The 19123-nt window shown below is 40.6% G+C and overlaps 1 protein-coding gene across 1 annotated transcript in view; it reads right to left on the bottom strand.

The window, feature by feature from the left end:
* Positions 1 to 4813: 4813 nt before the first annotated feature.
* pdss2 (prenyl (decaprenyl) diphosphate synthase, subunit 2) overlaps positions 4814 to 19123 on the bottom strand; it is a 29305-nt gene continuing 14995 nt past the window's right edge. Inside the window, exons 4-8 of the mRNA XM_073465407.1 lie at positions 12121 to 12195; positions 10780 to 10953; positions 9090 to 9221; positions 8378 to 8413; positions 4814 to 5219 (exon numbers count right to left, since the gene is read on the bottom strand). Coding sequence (XP_073321508.1) covers positions 5064 to 5219; positions 8378 to 8413; positions 9090 to 9221; positions 10780 to 10953; positions 12121 to 12195 — 573 coding nt within the window. The 3' untranslated portion in view covers positions 4814 to 5063. The remainder of the gene's footprint in view (positions 5220 to 8377; positions 8414 to 9089; positions 9222 to 10779; positions 10954 to 12120; positions 12196 to 19123) is intronic.

Here is a 19123-nt window from a genome sequence, read left to right as displayed (position 1 = left end):
CATTGGCTATTTCATGCACACACTAGCACCCAATGTTCTGTTCCCAGCCACAAATACGTTGATAGTGAGATGATATAACAAGACAACGTGTGGCTGGTGTGGTTCTCATTATTCGACTAATGAGCTGTCTCCATGGCAGTCTGATCTGTCAGCCAATGAAGCGAGCAGGCCCTGTGCAGGGGGAAGCACGGCCCGGGGTCAGCCAGGCGACGGCTTGCGACGAGGGGCCGGCGTGCAGCACTTAACACCGGGAAGAGCTCGTTAAAGTGTCATTTTTGGCCAATATGCTCGTCTGTGTCGCGGAGGCCAATCAGCCATACTGTTCTCATCGCAGGAGAATGACTTTCATCCATCACCGTCAGCTATATGATGAGATTAGCAGGTGTTTACGGATAGGCCATTCACAAGAAGACAAATGGAGGTTCTAATATCACTCATATTCATTCATTTTACATACTGACTTATTCCTAATAGGGTCACGGGGGCTGCTGGGAATTGATCTCAGCGTGCACAAGAATGGGAGGCAGGGAAACACCATGGCGAGGCATCAGCTCATCACAGTTATGTACATGTGAGACACTTACCTGACTGTCTTTGAACTCTAGTAATTTGACATCCATACATATAAGTGTGGAGATCGAAGCAGCAGTACAAAGATTATCAGACAACTGTAAACTGAACAAAAACGCTTGTGATGTAAACATTTTGGGAATATGATTGAAATTGTCATCTACTTAAAGTGAAGCTCTAAGATTGTTTTGTGGACTACTAAACTTCTCCTGACTTTCCATCTGCATCAAGGTAAGTTGATAGTGACTGAATTTTCATTTTTATGGTGAACTTATCCTTTAAATTGAGTTTCCAGTCAACACATGACAGTTTTGATTCATGCCATTTCTCCCAGTGTAGAGAAAATACACCAAACTAATTGACAAAAGACATTATTTTACAGCTGCTGTTATCACTAAAGATATACTTGGTAGAACATGACTTTGAGACATTTTTTACCATTGGTTTAAAGCTGCTCTTCAGTTTGGCAAACACCCAGTACATCCAGGAGCCTGTGTGTAGTTAAACAAACTTTAATTCTACAAATAAATGTAATCCCAGGACCACTTTTTAATAAGCACTTCAAAAAGTCTTAAGAAGTAGTAACTAATGGCTTTATTAATGGTCAATAAATCAGTCTTGATAAGTAGTTACTGATCAGTCAGTCAATCTGAATCAGAACAAGCGCTGGTTGCCAGGTTGAGAAATATCCCATTTCCAGGCATTTATTCTCCATTTGGTAAGGATGCAGTAATAAATGTTGGTAATCCATTAAAGAAGTTTCATTAAGTTACTCACATTCCTATAAGTCATCAAGTCTGCAGTCATGAATGCTTATAAGTATTTAATAAAGGTTTATTGTGTAAACAATTCTTCCAATTTTGATTAGTAAAGGGATTTTTTTTTTTTTTTTTAAAAAGGCAAGGCAAAAGTTGTTCTGATAAATGATTTTAAAAGGAAATGGTAGCATGTGTACTTTTAACATAAAAAGGTTCCTCAAAGCTCTGTGCAATGTTTGACTTAAAGAAGTATTTTCTCTATTTTGCATTCAGTTCCACAAAGACCCTTAAAAGCAAGAAAAGGTTCTCAAGCATGAAAAGGTTCTCCAGAGTACTGAGAGTGCACCAGAGCACTTATCATGAAGCAGTTTTTCTCAGAGTGTAGAAGATACTACAGTTTGGAGTGTATAAGAAGACATTCTTATTTAAAGGCAACATTTTGGAATGTAAAGAGTTGTCTGTGCTTTTGAGTAGGTGGGTGGCTCAACTCAATGTCAAATATAGTTATTAATGTCTGGTTTCAGTGAAGAATCGTAGCATCTGCTGGTTACATAAACGCTGTTTCACAGCCTTTTTACCCTGGCAAGAATTAACTACTTGGTAGAAAAACTAGAATTATGGAAAATTGTCACATGAAAATGGCCAAATTTACAGAATATTGCCACAAAAAACACTTTCCGATGCAATTTTATTTTTTTTTGCAGATTCAAAGAGCACCATCTTCTCTGTCAACTTCATACATGCAAGTGTGTAATGGCATCTGTGCTGACCGACTCTCTCCATGGACCCTGCTGTAATTACACCACTCATCGTCTGGGCCGGGGCACACTCAGGCCGCTGTTACCCACTTCATGTTTTGCATGTAAACTTACAGTCTTGCCAACTGTTGCTTTCATGACACCCAAGACTCTCAAATTGGAAACTGTAAGCAGACGGAGAGTCGGGTTTCTGCTGTGCAGGACATACAACTGACAAAACTCTCTCCTTCCTCGTTCTGCTCTTTATGTGGGCTACGCGGGAGATACCAAGATTCATGCTGGCAGTAGCAATGTTGTCAGGGAGGGAAAGAGGCTACATTTCTGTTATAAATTAAACATTTAATTTTACCACTGGAAGAACTCTGTTTTCCTCTTGAAGTCCAAACACAAAAAAACTCATCCCATCAAATCCTGTTCTGCAGTGCCTGGTTGATTTCTACTGGGAGTGTCTATGCAACAGTTTCATTGCTTTGGCCAGACATCATCTTTTGAAAAAGTTCTGTTTAGTAACTATATTTGTCATTCTGGCAGTGCCCCAGCCTCCCTCCTTGTTTGGTCCTTTTAACTTTCCATGTAACTTTCCTCATGTCTCCTCACGGCGAGGATAAATATTTCATGAGGAGCCTGAGGCTTTCCCTGGCACATGCTGTACCTCGCTGTACCCAGGAAGCCCAAACAGCGGAAACCAAAACAGTAGAGGAAGTGGACGTACAACCCAGCAACAGACAGGAGCTTGTTTTTGAAATAGTTCACTCCACATCATCGTCTCTTGCTCTTCAGCTCTAGCCTTCTTCTTTTACATCCTATCATCTCTCCTCCCCCCCTCACCCTCCACTCTGTTTCTTCCTCATGGACTTTTCACCCTCTGAGTCTCTTTCCTCTCAACTGCTGCTCTGCCCCATGTTGTAAAAATGTTACTTATTGGGGTATCTGATCTGGTAATTATCATTAACACCCTACACGAGACAGTTTTCCTTTAAGAGCTCTGTGTGTTTGGGCTTGGGCAAAGAGGTGCTTTGAGCCAAACGCTAACATCAGCATACCTACATGCTCACAATGACAGTGCTAACATGCTGATGTTTTATCAGGTATAATGTTTACTGTGTTCACCAACTTTGTTTAGTGTGTTATCCAAACATTTGCTAATTATTTGAATTTAGCGCTATACATGACGTACAGCTGAACCTGAATGAGGGTCAAGGTTCAAGATCAACTTAATTATCATTAAACAACCTGGATTGTACAAGAAAACAATAATTGTTGCCCCTTTACTTATAAAACAAAAAAAAACATCTAAATGGATGATTAAATAATAAATGATGAAAGTTCTTAAATAATAAATTGTAATCATCATAAAAGGCCATAATAATATGACATTTTTCATACCTGATGATCTTGTTACGGTATATTTAGGTGGTTTAGAAAAATCAATAAATGAAATGAATTGTACTTACAGGTCTCATTGGACATATCAAGAGTATTTATAATGTCCTGTAATAATGTATTTCTTTTCTTATTTTTGTAGTCACATGACCTGTCTGGTGACCCCTCTGTACAGGTACTTGTAAGGCGTGTCTCTACACTTGTTTCATGTCCAAAGAAGGGCTTGTGCTCGAAATGTCACAGTGAGGTAATACATTTTCATGGGAGCTTTATCTAGTGTATTTTTGCAAACAAATCCTAAAAAAAATGGTAGAAAATATTTCAGGTGAGATACGGAGGATGAATTGAGGAGTCTCATATCTTGAGGAAAACAGGCAGCAAATACTCAAAGTCTCAGGGACATGTTCTGATGTGGTACCAACATGCACTGCTATAACTACACACTGTCTTCTTTGTTAGCTGTGTACCCTCAGTCTGCTTCTTTTCCCTCCGTCCTGTCTCCTGTGCTCTGTCCTTCAGGTGTGGCCTGGATGTGACAGACAGCTGCCAGCGGTGGCCTGGTTTCACACCTTGGCTGTCCCCCCTCTGCATACAGCAGCCTGGGAAACCACAGGCCACCAGGCTGGCGCCAGCCTGTACGGCTTAGAGCAGGGCAGCCGGCCCAATCAATACCTCTGCATTTCCTGTCCATTTGCTCAGGTCTCTTCATTAATAATTACTGCTTGGCGGAGCTTCAATGCGCTCGCTGGCTGGGCCAAGGGGAGAGGCTGTGTGACCTTTCCCCGCCCCTGGGTTGACTTGGATCACATACACAGGCATGGGGACAGACATAATAAGGCAACATAGATGACATTACTCCTGATTCTTGCCATTTCCCTCTGCGAGGAAAGGATTTCATGCCAAATACCATTAAAAAAAATACATATTTTTGCAGCTGTGCTTATCAGCAGAGGTGCATACCTGGTAGAACACGACTTTGAGACATTTTCACAACTGGTTTGGAGCTGCTCTTCAATTTGGCAAACACCCACTACATCCAGCAGCTATGATTTCAGCATCATCTGAGGTGTGCAGTAATGAGCAGGGTGAACCTGGGTGAATCTAAAAGATGAAATTTTGTTGCTGCTTGGTGCATCATTTGCCGTTCATGGCACATTTTCCAGATGACAATAACAATTCCTCAAAACATCTTAAATTACGTTCTGCCTGGTATGTGCCTTTGCTGATAAGCAAGGTAACAATAAAGTGCCAGGTTTTAAAATGCAGCTTGGCGTGATATTTCCTCCACACAGGAGAGGAGGGTTACGTATTAGAGCCAACACAACGCATGACATGATGCTGAAGTAATGTGTTTTTAATTCTTTTTTTAATGATGACCATTTATGGATACAGGCACTGCATTTCTGATGCACACTGTCATCCACAACAGAGCAGAGCAGTTTCTCCTGACATGAGCCAGCACCTGGCTCATAAGAAGTTCATTTGTCTCTGAAATGTCAAATGTTCACTGGTTCTCATCCTGTTGCCTCTGCAGACAAAGACACTTCAAGCATTTAGAGGCTGAAGTGAGTGTGTGTGAGTGTGTGAGTCCAGGTCAAATTTTGGTGATGGCAGAGGCGATGTTCTCCAAGGCGGATCGAGCCTCGGAGGAGGGGAAAGCCTGGATGGCCTCCAGAGCCTTGTTGCCATGGTAACAGCATAAGTCCACAGCCGAGCTCACGCCTTTCTCCGACTTAACTGCTGCCAAAAGCTGTCGAGGGATGAAAACACATGTTAGTTTGTCACGTTAGTGTCACTCTTGTTACAATCCAGCTGTCAACACAACAAACTGTGACGAGACAGGCAAAGTTAGCGAACTCTTAAAATGAGGGTAATATCTGGATTGTACAGAAGCAGAGCATTTCTCTTAGTTACAGAAAACCCGTTGTATAACACAATCATGTATTTGCATGCTGCCCCTGGTACCGCTGGAGGCAGCTTACCATATTTAACTACAAGGGAAACATTTCAGGCTCATCATGGTGAGTTATATTTTAAAAAATTGGCAGACCGCCTTTGCACTGAGTTGTATTTATCTGTAGGTTCTACCAGGCATCTCACGTCTCTCTTGCTTTTCAGTTTACTTATTATGGCACCAGATCACAGGACAGGACATTTTATGCAACAATCCAGGTCATAAACTGAACAAAGAGCAAAGCATGGGAATTAAAAATCTCTAGCCCACCCAACATTTAGAACAGTTTTAGAACACTTGTCCTTGTTTTTCACAGTGTGATTACATTCTTCAATGGTTTGACTTACAGTATAATCCTGTTTGAATCTCAATAAAACTATTTGACAATTCAAGTCCATGTGTCTGTGTATACAGGGCCTGGGACTTACACACACAACATATACGTTTCATACATGAGGAAGTGGAAAACATCAAGTCAGGTCAGCCCCAACCAACAGCTAAAGAATACAGACTGAGTGAATTTGGGCGTCTCCTTGTGCCTTACTGCTGGCGTGTTGGGACATCTTTTTGCTGGGGGCATTTTACCTCATGAATTCTAGAGGTGGAAAGCCCCGTAGGCCTTCCTTCTCTAAAAAAAATGCAGGTGCCGAACTCTGCATCACCCTGGCTGCTTCTTTTTTTTTTTTTGCTTCACCATTTGATGCATTAACCTTGTTTTGTTCTGTATAAACTTATTCTTCCCCCCATCTCCAAATATCCCCCTATTCTCCTCAGTTTGCATGTTACAGTAGTCAAATCTCATATATTTGACCTCCTTGATATTTCTACATGCACTCAACCTGATTCTTCTTTCTTTCCAGCTTCAAACTCCATCTTGTGCATTCTGATCTCAGTAATATGCAGGTGTAGCATTTCAGAACAAATTAGAAGATTCATATTAATTCCACAAAGTATTCCAGCTGTGATATTTTTCAATAAAATAGGATTTGGATAATTGAAAAGTATTTTTGCTTAAAAATGTTCTTGTCCTTTTTTAAATTAAGCCATTTTTACTCACTGACTAAACTATACAGAAAGTGTTTGACCACAATTAATTATGCTGACATTTGCGTCAATACTTATGTTGCCCAAAGTGTTCAAATAAATAAATCTGACAAAAACAAACAAATAATCATAAATAAATGAAACTGAAATTCATGAATGAACCAAGAAACTGTGCATTATTATAAAATGTTCATTACAATGTACAAAATGTACAAAATGTTGATTATTAAATTATAGACATTTTTATTTGAAAATTCCCTTTATCAAAAGTCCATTTTTGTTTCATACCGGCATTTTCTAAAGGACAGGTTGTCATGATGTCATGATAGATCGAATCACTGTGATGTCCAGCTGACAACAGTCACTTCCGGTTAGACAGCGGGCAGTTGATTTGCATTGTGGAGACAAGAGGAATCGGCTAACTTGTTTATTTATGTTGTCATTTTCATCTGTAACTGCTAGTTTTGATTAAACTCAAGCTTTCATTTTCTTCAGTCTGTGGTCCAACAGGTGCGTTAGGTCTCCAAACAAATGCTCGTAGAAATTATATTATTAAAGAGATATGGTATGTAAGCTAATGCTCCACATGCTTCCAGCCTCCCAGCAGGCTCGACAACTGCCGATCACTTATATAACTCATGTTGGCTGCGGTCAACCAGTAAGAAAGATTTGTGTCTTTTCTATCTTTAGAATCTCAACATTAATGTAGGAACGCTGATATATCAGCTAGACTGCTGCCAGTGCTGGTGTTTTACTTCGATGCTTAGGACTAAACCAGGCTTACAGGCACAGACTGACTGCTGTCACCTGGTTGGTAGGTAGCATGTGCAGCAGAGGTGAGTTCTTGAGTATATGGTCGTATAGTAGTGAAATGGGTTTAATATTAATTTAGTTTATATCAAACATATAAATTTGAAAGTAAATTGTGCTTTGACTGGCCATTATGTCTCAGTGAATGCTGCTGGAAGACAACAGCTGACTGCAGTCATCCTCACTTCTTTCATGTTGTCAGATGTTCTTATATTATTGGTGCAAAATATGAATGAAATTAATTAATCAAACAATATTCACTTCTAACCAGACTGGACTGGAATACCTGTTTACTAAGAAGTGTCTTTTCAGGGATGTTTTCTAATTGGGGATAAAAGACTAATCCACTGAATGCAAAAGAGCTTCTGCAAACCTTTCTGATAATTTAACAGTTTAATGAGCTCAAAAGACATTCTACATCATGTACATAATTTGGAAATGCCAGGAACGTGCACAAAGTTCCTGTAATTACCTGTTCCCATCTTTGTGCTGAATCAAAGCAAAGTTTTACACTTGTGGCCCAAGGTCTTTCTTTTTCTTCCCCAAAATGTTATCCCTCCCTGTGTCCTGCTCTCAGCTTTCCTCCTCGTGTCCCCTCATCTCTCCTTCCTTTCAAACTTCTCCCCATGTCCCCTTCTCGACAGGTCTGCTGAAGGAGATTCTCTCACAATGCCACTGTCTCAGAGCCTCAGTGTCTCCTCCACAAATAGGCCTCAGTAACTAATCCTTCCTGCTCTGGTTTCAGACGGGACCAGATAACCCCCCCCAACACCATCAGACCCCTCCTCTGTAGCTTCGGTCTCTTCTTGCACCCCGATCGCCTCCCCCTTCCCTCACACATTGACTTTGGAAAGCTCATTTCTCAACTTTGATATAGGTTACAGTGAAAAGACGTCCTGTTTCTCTTTGATGGCTCTGTCAGCTGCCGTGGCAGGAAGTAAACAGGTGAAAACAACAAGATAAAACCATGAAAGAATTGTTTTTTTGTTTTTTTTTAACATTTGGTAGGAGCACAGCATTTGTGTAACATTGTGAAGTACAGACTTCATAGCTGAGGAGGCAGATTCTGTAAAGAGGAATACATAAACCGGTGGGCTTACCTTTGAGTAATCCAGTTGGTTTCTCTGAGTTTTTGCCTTGCCGAGAACAGAGAAAAGATGATTAGCAGTGGAATTACCCAAGTTTAAAAGTTGCCTTAACACTAGTGTCAAAATGTTTTATTGACTTTTAAACAGGCAAAATAATATGAAATTAAAGACCTTAAAATCATTTCATTTTGGGGGTTAATCAACTTAACATCTAAACTACACTAAGGAGAAATAACCTGAACTTGTCAAGACAAGAACTCCTGACAAAATCCTTCAATTAGATCCTGCTAAATCAGTACGTCACACATTAATGCAATACATGATTTTTCCTCAAGATGCAAGGTTTTAATGAAATGAAGAATTGAGAGAGGTACAAGCCAGAAAAAAATGAATACATAAACTAACAAATCAAGTGGTTTTTGAGGTTGCACCATCCATTCACAAATTTTATGTTGATCCACCCATGCTTGTTGAGACATTTAAAACCAAACATGTCAGCCTCATGGTGGTGCCTGAGGAATAGAAAATTTCATGACAATCCATCCAGTAGTTGTTGAGATATTTCTGTTTGGACAGACTGCCAGAAGTCTCTGAGACTTCACTAGTTCAGCTAAGACATCTGTTCAAGTTATGCATGTAACATGGACAGAATTATAAGTGACTGAAAGAAAAAGCAAAACAAAATGAATGTAGCTGCTGCAGTGGTGTCATTAACCAAGCGTACCTGTTGCAGCAGTTGAAGCCATCTTTCCGTGCCAACGATCTGACGGTGGAAAACCACCGGGGCGGCGCTCAAACAGAACGTCACTGGCTCCCCCACGCTGCTCTTCACAAACGGCTGGAGGTCAGAGTTCAGCTACAGAAGAGAGAGCACATTTGTCAATCAGGCATTGATCAGGCTGAGATTCTACTTTGAAACCAATTAGACAGACCCAGTGGTGAAAATATAAACAGGTGAGTGTGCATTCAGCCTACCTACATGCTGAGTGACCCTGTTAATGAGCAGCATGAAACACACAGCTAGCCTGATGAGGATGGTTCTCCTTCAAAGACCTCATTTCTGTTTCCACCCATGCTGAGATTCCCTGTAGCTGCTGAGGCCTGCAGACAGGCAGCTACAGGGAGCCACAGCAGGAGCACAGCACTGAGAGTGGGACCATTATGAATTACTTTGAGGCTAGCACCAAGATGATTCAGCTGAACCTTGGAAAATGTTTCAGCATCTGCATTATGTGCAGCATTAACATACCAATTTTAGCCTGGTGCAAGTCAACCTCCCTTCTTTTTTCCCCATCCCACATTTTTATGTTTGTCTCAGATGTGAGAATATGAAGACACTTAAATTTAATGCACTGAAAGGAAAGTATCCAAAAAATATGTATCCCCATATCCTCTTCCATCATTATTTGTTTCAGCTACAGTGTGAAGTGTTTTCTTCAAAAGACGTAATAATATTGTTAAACTTAAAAAAGGCCAATTATTCAGCCAGGCAGAAAAGGACAATGTCTGTACTGCTCCTTACTGTAGATCAGTGGGACAAGTAAAAAAAAAATAATTAAAAATTAAAATAAGAAAAAAACAGAAGAAAGAAAGAGTACGGTGGCCAGGAGAGAAAGAGTCTCAGTACAGACACAGACTGTACCACATTTGTTTTTTCAAATCTTTAGTACCATATTGGCCCGAATAGGCAATATCTTTCTGGAAATTACATTTGAAAAAGTGTTATTATATTCAAAGACCTGACATTTCTACATTCACTCACACATTTTTGTTTTTGAATGGAGAGAGTTACAGTGGAACGCTGGCTTCTACAGAGTGTTGCATTATGGGCTGCTCATAGCCTTAATGTTGCTCGGCTAGTGAGTTTGTTCATAACGTATCTTTTAGATTTAATCTGGTCTAAAAGTGTTTAGTTAGCCTACAGGAGTTTCTGATGTCTTGTATTACATGTTTTGCCACCACAGAGTCAAATTGTGTCTCGACATTTCACTCCAAAAAACGGGGACCACATCAAGGGACTGCATCCTCTGTCAGGCAGCTAATTTGTTTCATAATGTGTGAGGGCTGATCAAACGACCCCACAACTGTCATGAAGCTTTGATGTAAAATTGTTGTTCGTGACAAGTTTTTCAAATGATCTCCACCCACTTAAACCCAGTGACAAGAGCAAGTACAGGAACACAAATGGATAAATGTTTCATGTAAAATGACCAAAGCAGGTCTAATATATATTATTATCTCATTACTCATGGCTTGAAGACATCTTTATCAGCAGTCAGCTTCTTACTATGACATCCAACTGCCATTACCTCAACAAGTAGCCCACTGGTGGTGCACCTGACCCTCACTGATTTATCCTCCAAAGACTGACTTCCCTGGCTGTGTGGTGGGTGGGTTGCTCAGATTAGACTTACCTTGTGGCCTAGCGAAAGGTGCTTCCCGTACTTATACGCCAATCTTTGGGACTCCTTGTCGTGATTGGCGAGCTCCATCGCAGCTTGACAGCTCTTGGCCAGCAGTGCCCCGTGGGACAGGAACGCCTGCTCCTCCCATGTCGCCACGTCGATGCCATTGGTGAGACTATTCTCCTGTAGAGCAAACAGAGGCCGAGACACCATGGGCCTGAGCTCTCACTGTACAGTTTCAAACTTCCGACAGAGAACCTCAATCCAAACAAGCCCTCCTTGCTCTGTGATTTCAGATTTCACTGTGTAACCGATTGTGCACTGGAGAGTAACAGCAATTCAACAGAGTATTTCCCACAAGCTCTACAGTAATTTGGAACCGAGGAAAGCTGGGAGAGGGACGCCAAGCCAGAGCAGGAATAACAGTCCCACAGCTCTGCAAACACTTTTAATATGTTCTCTTATGCCAACAAATGAGTCCAACATAAAACATTATTAACACCAAAGGTATAACAAGGTCAAATAGAACATCTCTGCACAGATGTAGGCATCGTTGGAGTTTGATCTGGATAATAAAGTCTCCACCACATGATGTTGAGCCATCCTCAAGCGTTTGTTACTCAAACAGTAAATAGTGTGTTTATTGGGGACAATTAACAGCTGTTAATCATTTCTGAATACCTGATCTAAAGAGAAAAAAATATGTTTCTAAAAAGGTGTGATATTTAAGGTTTACTGCAGTCATTCTACTGTTCCCTGCTACTAGCCACAACATGGTTCTCATGGTACTGCCTTCTTATAGTTATCTTTAAATAAAATTTAATCACTTTCACACCCTCAGCGTTGGGCCACTTTCCCCCGTGTCATCACAATTTGACATTCCAGTACCTTGGGGTATGGTGTATATGCAATTGACTCAAAATGAACATAGGAACAGCCAGTGCAACGGTTAGGCTCATTCATGTTTATGACAAGAATCAAGCTCTTTGGCACAGAGGAAGAATATATATCATGCTTTGGATACACAGACAATACATAGTTAGGAGGATCAGTTCATTGTTGGTTCTGGTTGTTTCATATACAGACCATAACAAAAATACTGAATATCACTAGCCTTTATGCTTTTAATTACCATTTCATATAAAATGTTTTATACAAAGAATTTACCTTTCCTTCCTATTTATATTCTCAAGTCATCAACTCTTTCATCACTCAAAAGTTGGTTTCAAATTAACTGCAGGATATTTTATTTCGTTGTGTCTGATGTACTCTGCCAACACTTCTCACAGGTTGTTTAGCTCTACTGCCCCACATCAAAGTTAGACAATAGAAGGGAAATAGACGCTTTACCTCATTATTATTGTGATTCTCATAGTAGAGTCCTTGAACTACATCGCCGATGGCACTTGAGATCAGTTCAACGACCTGTCAAACAGAAACAAAAAAAACCATGACACATTTGGGTTAAAATTTAAATTTTTGGGCATTATCAGGAAATCCAAGTTTCACATTCATACACCATCCTCTGTAATCTGTTGAATGGAGAAAAGAGAATGTTAAATAACAGGTTTCATCTGCACAATAGTCAACATGTCCATCAACAGCCACGAGTGCTGTCGAAGTGTCCTTGGACTGGGGCACTGAACCGATAACCTACACCCTCATTATAAATCACTCTGACTAACAGCATCGATTAAACCCCTCAAACGCAGATGTAAATGAGGTTGATCAAAACTGACACGCTACTCAGTTCGTCCGTGACATGTGTAATTAAAAACCACAATTTCCCCTGATTGAAGCACGAGCTAACAGCGCTCTCGTCTGAACAGCTGGTTTGGTGAATAAATCAGAGGTGAGAGGAGGGTCGGGAAACCAGGTGAACTGCTGTAAACTCAGCTGCTCATTATCAGGCCGTGGAGGAGCGCCTGTTGATTTCATGAAGCAGATCGCCTTCATTCATTATACTTTGTATTTATAGAGGAGTCCAGTCGACACAGACAGGATCAGGTGTCTGTCCTGTCTGAGGGGCTGAAATCGAGCTAAAAGGCAGATGGTGAGAAATCACACAGTGTCCAGAGAGCAGAAGGGTTAACATCGTTTTGGAGTCATGATCTGACTTCGGAGGACCACTTTGCTCTCCTTTTTCTCCCCAAATTCTATGAAGATTTATTTTATTTGTGCCTTTGAGCATTGCAGCTTTATAATATTGATCTGTTCATATTTTAAGGATCTAAAAAATTGTGGTTTTCTGTCAGTGTAGCACAAAAAGATGGAATAGAAAATGAAAATTGGAAACTGACAAAGAACCGCTTCCTATATCTCCAGGCTGTAGATTCTTTTCAGCACAAGTTGATCTATATAATCTACAGGAAAAATGCACTGATTTTGGGAAACTGGCATTAAAGAATATTTAATTCTTCCCCCCTTAAAAAAGGGGCAACGACTCAAATGAAAAGCTAATAATTGTCACATCCTGCTTTGTTGAGGTCTGAGTACTTTGTTTAAGACTGCAGTTGCCCATTTCCTCTTACAGGGGGCATGCATGACTACATTTTAGCTTACAGAAACATGACTGGTCCCTTATCAGCCACCAGAGGAGAGACTGCATTTTTTCAAATGATTATTCAAAGTCTGGATCTAATGAATGAGTAAAAATCTGAAGCTGATCTTTCTGTCCTTCATTCACAGCCACACAGAACAGCGTGGACGGAGGAGTGGGGGCCACGCCTGTACAGTTCAGATGAATGAGGTTAAATTTAGAGCTCCTTCAGCCCATCCCAGACATCCTTGGTTCATCAGAAAAGTCTGGTGACGCTGGCTGCTCCGTCAGCCTCGCAGTGCCCTTTGGGTAACTGAATCCACCGGGGGAAAATATTGAGGAAACCCGAGCTTCGCCCACAGACCTGGAAGGACAATGTGCCTACAGTATTACCAGATGTGGTGTCTCTGCCTGCCTTGGGAAGTGGGGGCCGGTGGGGGTCTTTTTTTGGAAAGTATCAGATAAGCTCTCCCCCTGCCTCCCCCTTACTCCATTCCCAAATCCAGCCAGATCGTGTTTTGCCGACAGGTCTGCGAGGGGGGAGAAACCGGAGCCCCACAGTGAGATTACTTTACAGTTTATACAAGTAGCGGCATAGGTTTCCTCTCAAGGCCACGACACATAATCTCCATCGCTCTCACTGCCTTAAAAGAAAAATGAAGGCTGGTTTATAAGGAAAAACTTTGAAAGCTGCAGAACTACTCATCTGCCACCCTGTGTATTATAAAGATTTGGTACAATGGCCACACACAAGAGAGACAATCCACTGTTTAGCATACTGACAGCCAGACTGCCCTCAGATTAACACACTTTAAAGGTGCTACAGAGTTATAAATACCAGACAATTAGCAGATAGACAATCATTTACAGCCTTTATTGCATTTGCCTTGGGGTATTTCTAGGTTTAAATCTGCAACAATCTATTTGTGTGCCTATTATTCATCCTTAGGAGCTAAACTAGGTCGGATGCAGGGTTTAAAGGGCCACTTCACCAGTTTTACACATCAAGTTCAATTTACTCATCATGAGGAGTACAAGTCAGCCTGTGCAAAAAGTTGTATAATGTCTTCTGTGACTCTCCAGGAACATTGAAGAAATATTTGGAAACAATAATACTGATGATGTCATCTTCGGGGACAAGGCAGTCCAATGAAAGATGCATTCCAGTTGTATCATGGGAAATGTAGGATCGAATGTTTTTGGAGTTTGACCATTGGCTGTACAAAATGTTGGACAGAGCTTTCCAGTCTGAAAAGTGAAGCCATTACCGAAACACGATGAACCTGCAATCTCCCAGATGGGGGCGACTCCACTGGTTTCAAAAAGAAGTCTGATTGTATGTAAGTTTATGAGAAATGACCCTATATCTCACTTGATTTTCTACTTCAGTAAACAGTTTCCTAATAAGCTTATGTTCTCGATCTCTAGTTTCGAGTCTTCTTCAATCCAGCATGATCTTCATTTTGTCAATTATGGTCCCATTTAGAGTTAAATAGACAATAAAGCAGGATATGCTCTAGGGTCTGGCTACTTGTGAATTACAAGTTGCTACCATGGTTTGTCCTTGTATTCTCAGTCAGATCCAGTCAGGGTATCCTCCTCAGCTCCACCCTCTCTTTCGAATTACGGTCACTTCTGGCTCCATATAACCAAAATGGCGATGGCCGTAATGTCAAAGTTGAGGCTTCAAAAACAGTACCCCACGCAACTATATACCATGTAGCTCTCAGCAGATTGCAGTCTTTATTCCCATGCTGCCTATAGTATGTTTGATCTCTACAATGCTTAATTTTTACAGAATGTACCAGTCATGGAGAGTTAGTCTTCTTAGTTTCTGCAAATAGACGCCAAGGTTGATGCTAATGATGTACAGAATTAGCCACACCCATGGCCACACCTTTTTGACTTACTTGTAATGCTCACTTGTAAGTTTTACTGCACACAGACAGACTTTTATAAATGTAATCCGCATTGATTTAAGTAGGTAATCGTGATAAACAAAGAGTCATCAACTCAACGTCCCCTTATTTTGGTTTTCTGGAGCTTTTAACCATCTCACACCATCTTTCGCTGCTGGTATTGTCATGAAAATGTTGTTGATCTGAGTGCACGGACATCTTTTTCATTTTGGCTCAAAAGTTTAGTTGGACAATTTATTCAGTCAGCTAATAAAGACTATCTTATGCAGTTGAAAGCTCCAAAACAAGCAAGTAGGTGGACCTTAAGTTGAGGTTGTTTTGTCTCCTACTGTTTTCAAGAAAAGGATCTGTTGCAAAAACAGATGCATTTCTTAAGGTTGATATATCTGGCAGAATTAACCTAGAGTCTTCCTAATTTAAATAATTTTGTTTCTTGAGATAAAATCCAATGTACACATTATTTTCTGTCATCTGTACCAGGAAAACTGTGACATATTTGGTACAGATTCAATAACAAACCAGGTCAAAAGTCACCATGAACTAACAAAAAAGAGCTGGAGTGGACTAGATCTTGGTAAGCTATCATTCCACCAGTTTAAAAAACAAATCCCATTCCTGTAACTTTATCTCAACATGATGGACTCTTCATTCCTGTTTGCAATAATCTAATTTCCCTCCTGTCCATAAACCAGCGAAGAACAGCTTCATGAAAACACAGCTGTACATGAGCATCGGTGCATACTGTGGTTTGCCCTCGGTTCATTTTGTTTTGCTAACCTTTTCAAACATGAGTAACTGCTGGCTATCGGATGTCCATCTCCTTATTACCCTTAAAAATGTCCACTTTGCGGACGTTTCCTGTGGTTGCCTCAGATTACATTCACACTCCTTAAAAACAGCACTGCAGCTCTGTTTTAGGAGAAAAAGACTAATAATTTCATGCACCGTCACCTGAGTCTGACATTTTTCTCACCTTGATAATGAACCACACTAAAGGAACAGATGCTCCAAAACTTCAACTGAACTGATGCTAACTTGTTTAGTGTAATGCACACTTAAAGTGATTAAATCATCATTAGCTCAGGTCATCAGCAGATCTGCCATCATTTACTTCTCAGTGTGTTTTTCATCTTCCAGGGAAACAACAATATCAATTCCATTACTGTAATTTGTAGCTTAGCCACACAGCATTAATTATCTCTCATAGTAATGCTGCAAATCCCAATGAAAGCCAATTAGCACTGTAAAGGAAACGCCACACCTTCAGAATTATCTTTAAACAAAATGTTGCTTCGTAATAACTCCTGCTATGTTTCCCACACAAGAAGCAGCACCATGGATACCACTTACATCATATTTTAAGAGCGTCTCTCTTGGCTGCCATAAAGCAGACATGAAACCAGACTGAGTGTGCTGAATAAGAAGCTTCAGGGAAGGCGATAAGGGCTGGTCCGGCTGATGGCACGAGGGGAGAAACGGTTATTTTGATCCACTCAGGCAACCGCATTCTGACAGAGTAGCGTGGTGACAGCATCTGTCAGCGAGGAGTTACCACGCTAGGTCCTAGATATGATCTGTGGTGTACTTACAAGACCACCACCACACACACGTCCAAAACTGATAACTCAATAAGAAGGATTCCCAAGGGGGACGTGTCTATGGTGTCTCCTGATCAGATTCTCTACCATAAGAAACAGGCTGAACGCCTGTCAGAAATGTCAGAGCTTGAGTGTAAGTAATCGAGGGTCCTTGTATGAAATTCTGTAAATGTATCAGATTGTGAGACCTTCCACATGCTGTTGCAAAGACCCGTGTCTGAGAGGTTTTTGGGGTACAATCCTTTTCCAGATGAGGAGTGATTTGTTTTATATAACCACCAACACACTAAAGATGAACTGAACACTGAGTATTAGGATGATATTTACCATGGCTGGAGACAAAAAAAAAAGAAAAAAAAAGGGCCACCTACAGAAATTGCATGTACCATAACATGATAATCTCATAGTATCACCTAAACCATTGGTGCCCAAATTTGCGTTGTCTACTCGAAAAGGTTCAACTCACCAGTTCACAAGAAAAACAGAAAAAAACATATTGATTTGCAATGTTTGATTTCAAGGGTAGATCAATTTGTTTTGTTTTGCCCGTACCAATCAGGAGAATTACCTATCCATCACACTAATGTGTCCATTGACATGGAAGCTGTGGTAGTAGTTACTAGGATTAGTTAACACTAAGCTGTGGTGTGGAGATGTTTTGGTAAACAATCAAAAGTTCTGTTGTTCAAAAGTGTAAAAGCACTGTGATGAAACCCATCGGTTTGTGGACTACCACTGTGAAGCTTTTAGTTTGGCATTATGGCCGTTGCCATCTTGGCAGCAGTGACCATATTTGGACAAGAGGGTGGAGCTGGGGAAGATATCCTGATTCGATCTGATTGAGGATCCAAGGACGTGCAGCTGTTTTATCATCCATTTTACTCTCAATGGGACCAGAATTGACAGAATGAACATCATGCTGTATTGAAGAAGACTAGAAACTAGTGATTGAGACCATAAACTCTCATGACGCTGTTTACCGAGGTAATAAATCAAGTGAGAAGTAAGGTCATTTTCTCATAAACTTACATACAATCAGACTTCTTTTTGAAACCAGTGGAGTCGCCCCCTGCCGGCCCTTAGAGAGGCTTAGGTTACTTTCACACTAGTGTAATTTTTCCAACTGTCCATATTTTATATGATCAATGGCTGTTGCATTGCATCTCTCCTTTGGGTCTAACACACGTTATATATATATATCTCTGCTCATAAAACATTTACGAAGCCAATTTTTTTTTTTTTTTTCCCAAATATTTAAAATGGTGCCTTGTTTAATTCTATGCATGTATGCTTGACGCATTGTTCTTCCCAGCCTTTGTTGGCACATTGCTCCGCTTGATGATGCCTGACAACTGCTAACCTTTGATCAGCTGAACAGCATGAAATTGGAATGTGGATTACACTGCCCACGTGTGTGCACAACATAAACAAACCTAGCACCCACTAGTAAAACAATGCTCCATAGCACTGCTAGAGGTCGTAAAACTCCACAGGTTACCTCTAATGTTCTATAATTTGGATTTTAGAGTTGTTATTTCTGTAGGTCTACTTAGATAAACTGTGTCAATGTCATCCACAGCTGTTGCCATTTTCATCATTCTTGGTAGGTAGCTAACAAGCTATGTAGGAAAATGACTTCCCAGTATCAGTCTGATAACTGTTTCTCTGGCAGAAACAGCCACCAGAGTGCGTCAATTTCATCCATGCCAATTTTCTGTCACTATTTCTCATTATTGTTGCTAGTTTGGCATGGAGGGAAATGACATCCCCAGAATCAATCTGGCATATTGAGTACTTAATGCATAATTGTTTCTCTAACTGGAAGAGACAGCCATCGCTGGGAACAACTCCAGACCTACAGTATTTGAGCTGCTGAACAAATATGTGGTGGTGAATGTAGAGGCCTTAAACCAAGCAAATTGTGTAGATCATCTCTGCCTGGGGCCCCAACCCCCAAATTGGGAAATAACTTGGCTAAAATGGTTGAATGAAAAGATTATCTAGAAAATTGCAGCCTAAAACATTACATTGATCTGACAAAATAAAACGCGAGGATACTGTAGATACTACGAAATGTTGCTCTATTAAATGAGTGAATGGGACGTTTGCACTGCGGGTACGCTGTGGAAAAACAAGGAAAACACTTTATAATAAATAATAATTGCAGAAGTGAGATGTTGAGTTTGGATGTGACATGGGGAAATGAAAAAGATGTAGGGATCAAGACCAACACTAATCTGTGGAGCCGTTCGAGTGCTGGAAGCTCGTATTTAGACTAGGGCCTGACCGATTAATCT

Source organism: Pagrus major, chromosome 5 (assembly GCF_040436345.1).
Source record: "Pagrus major chromosome 5, Pma_NU_1.0".
Lineage (NCBI taxonomy): Eukaryota > Metazoa > Chordata > Actinopteri > Spariformes > Sparidae > Pagrus > Pagrus major.
Note: the sequence above shows the minus strand (reverse complement) of the source record. Positions and strands in the feature narration are given on the sequence as shown.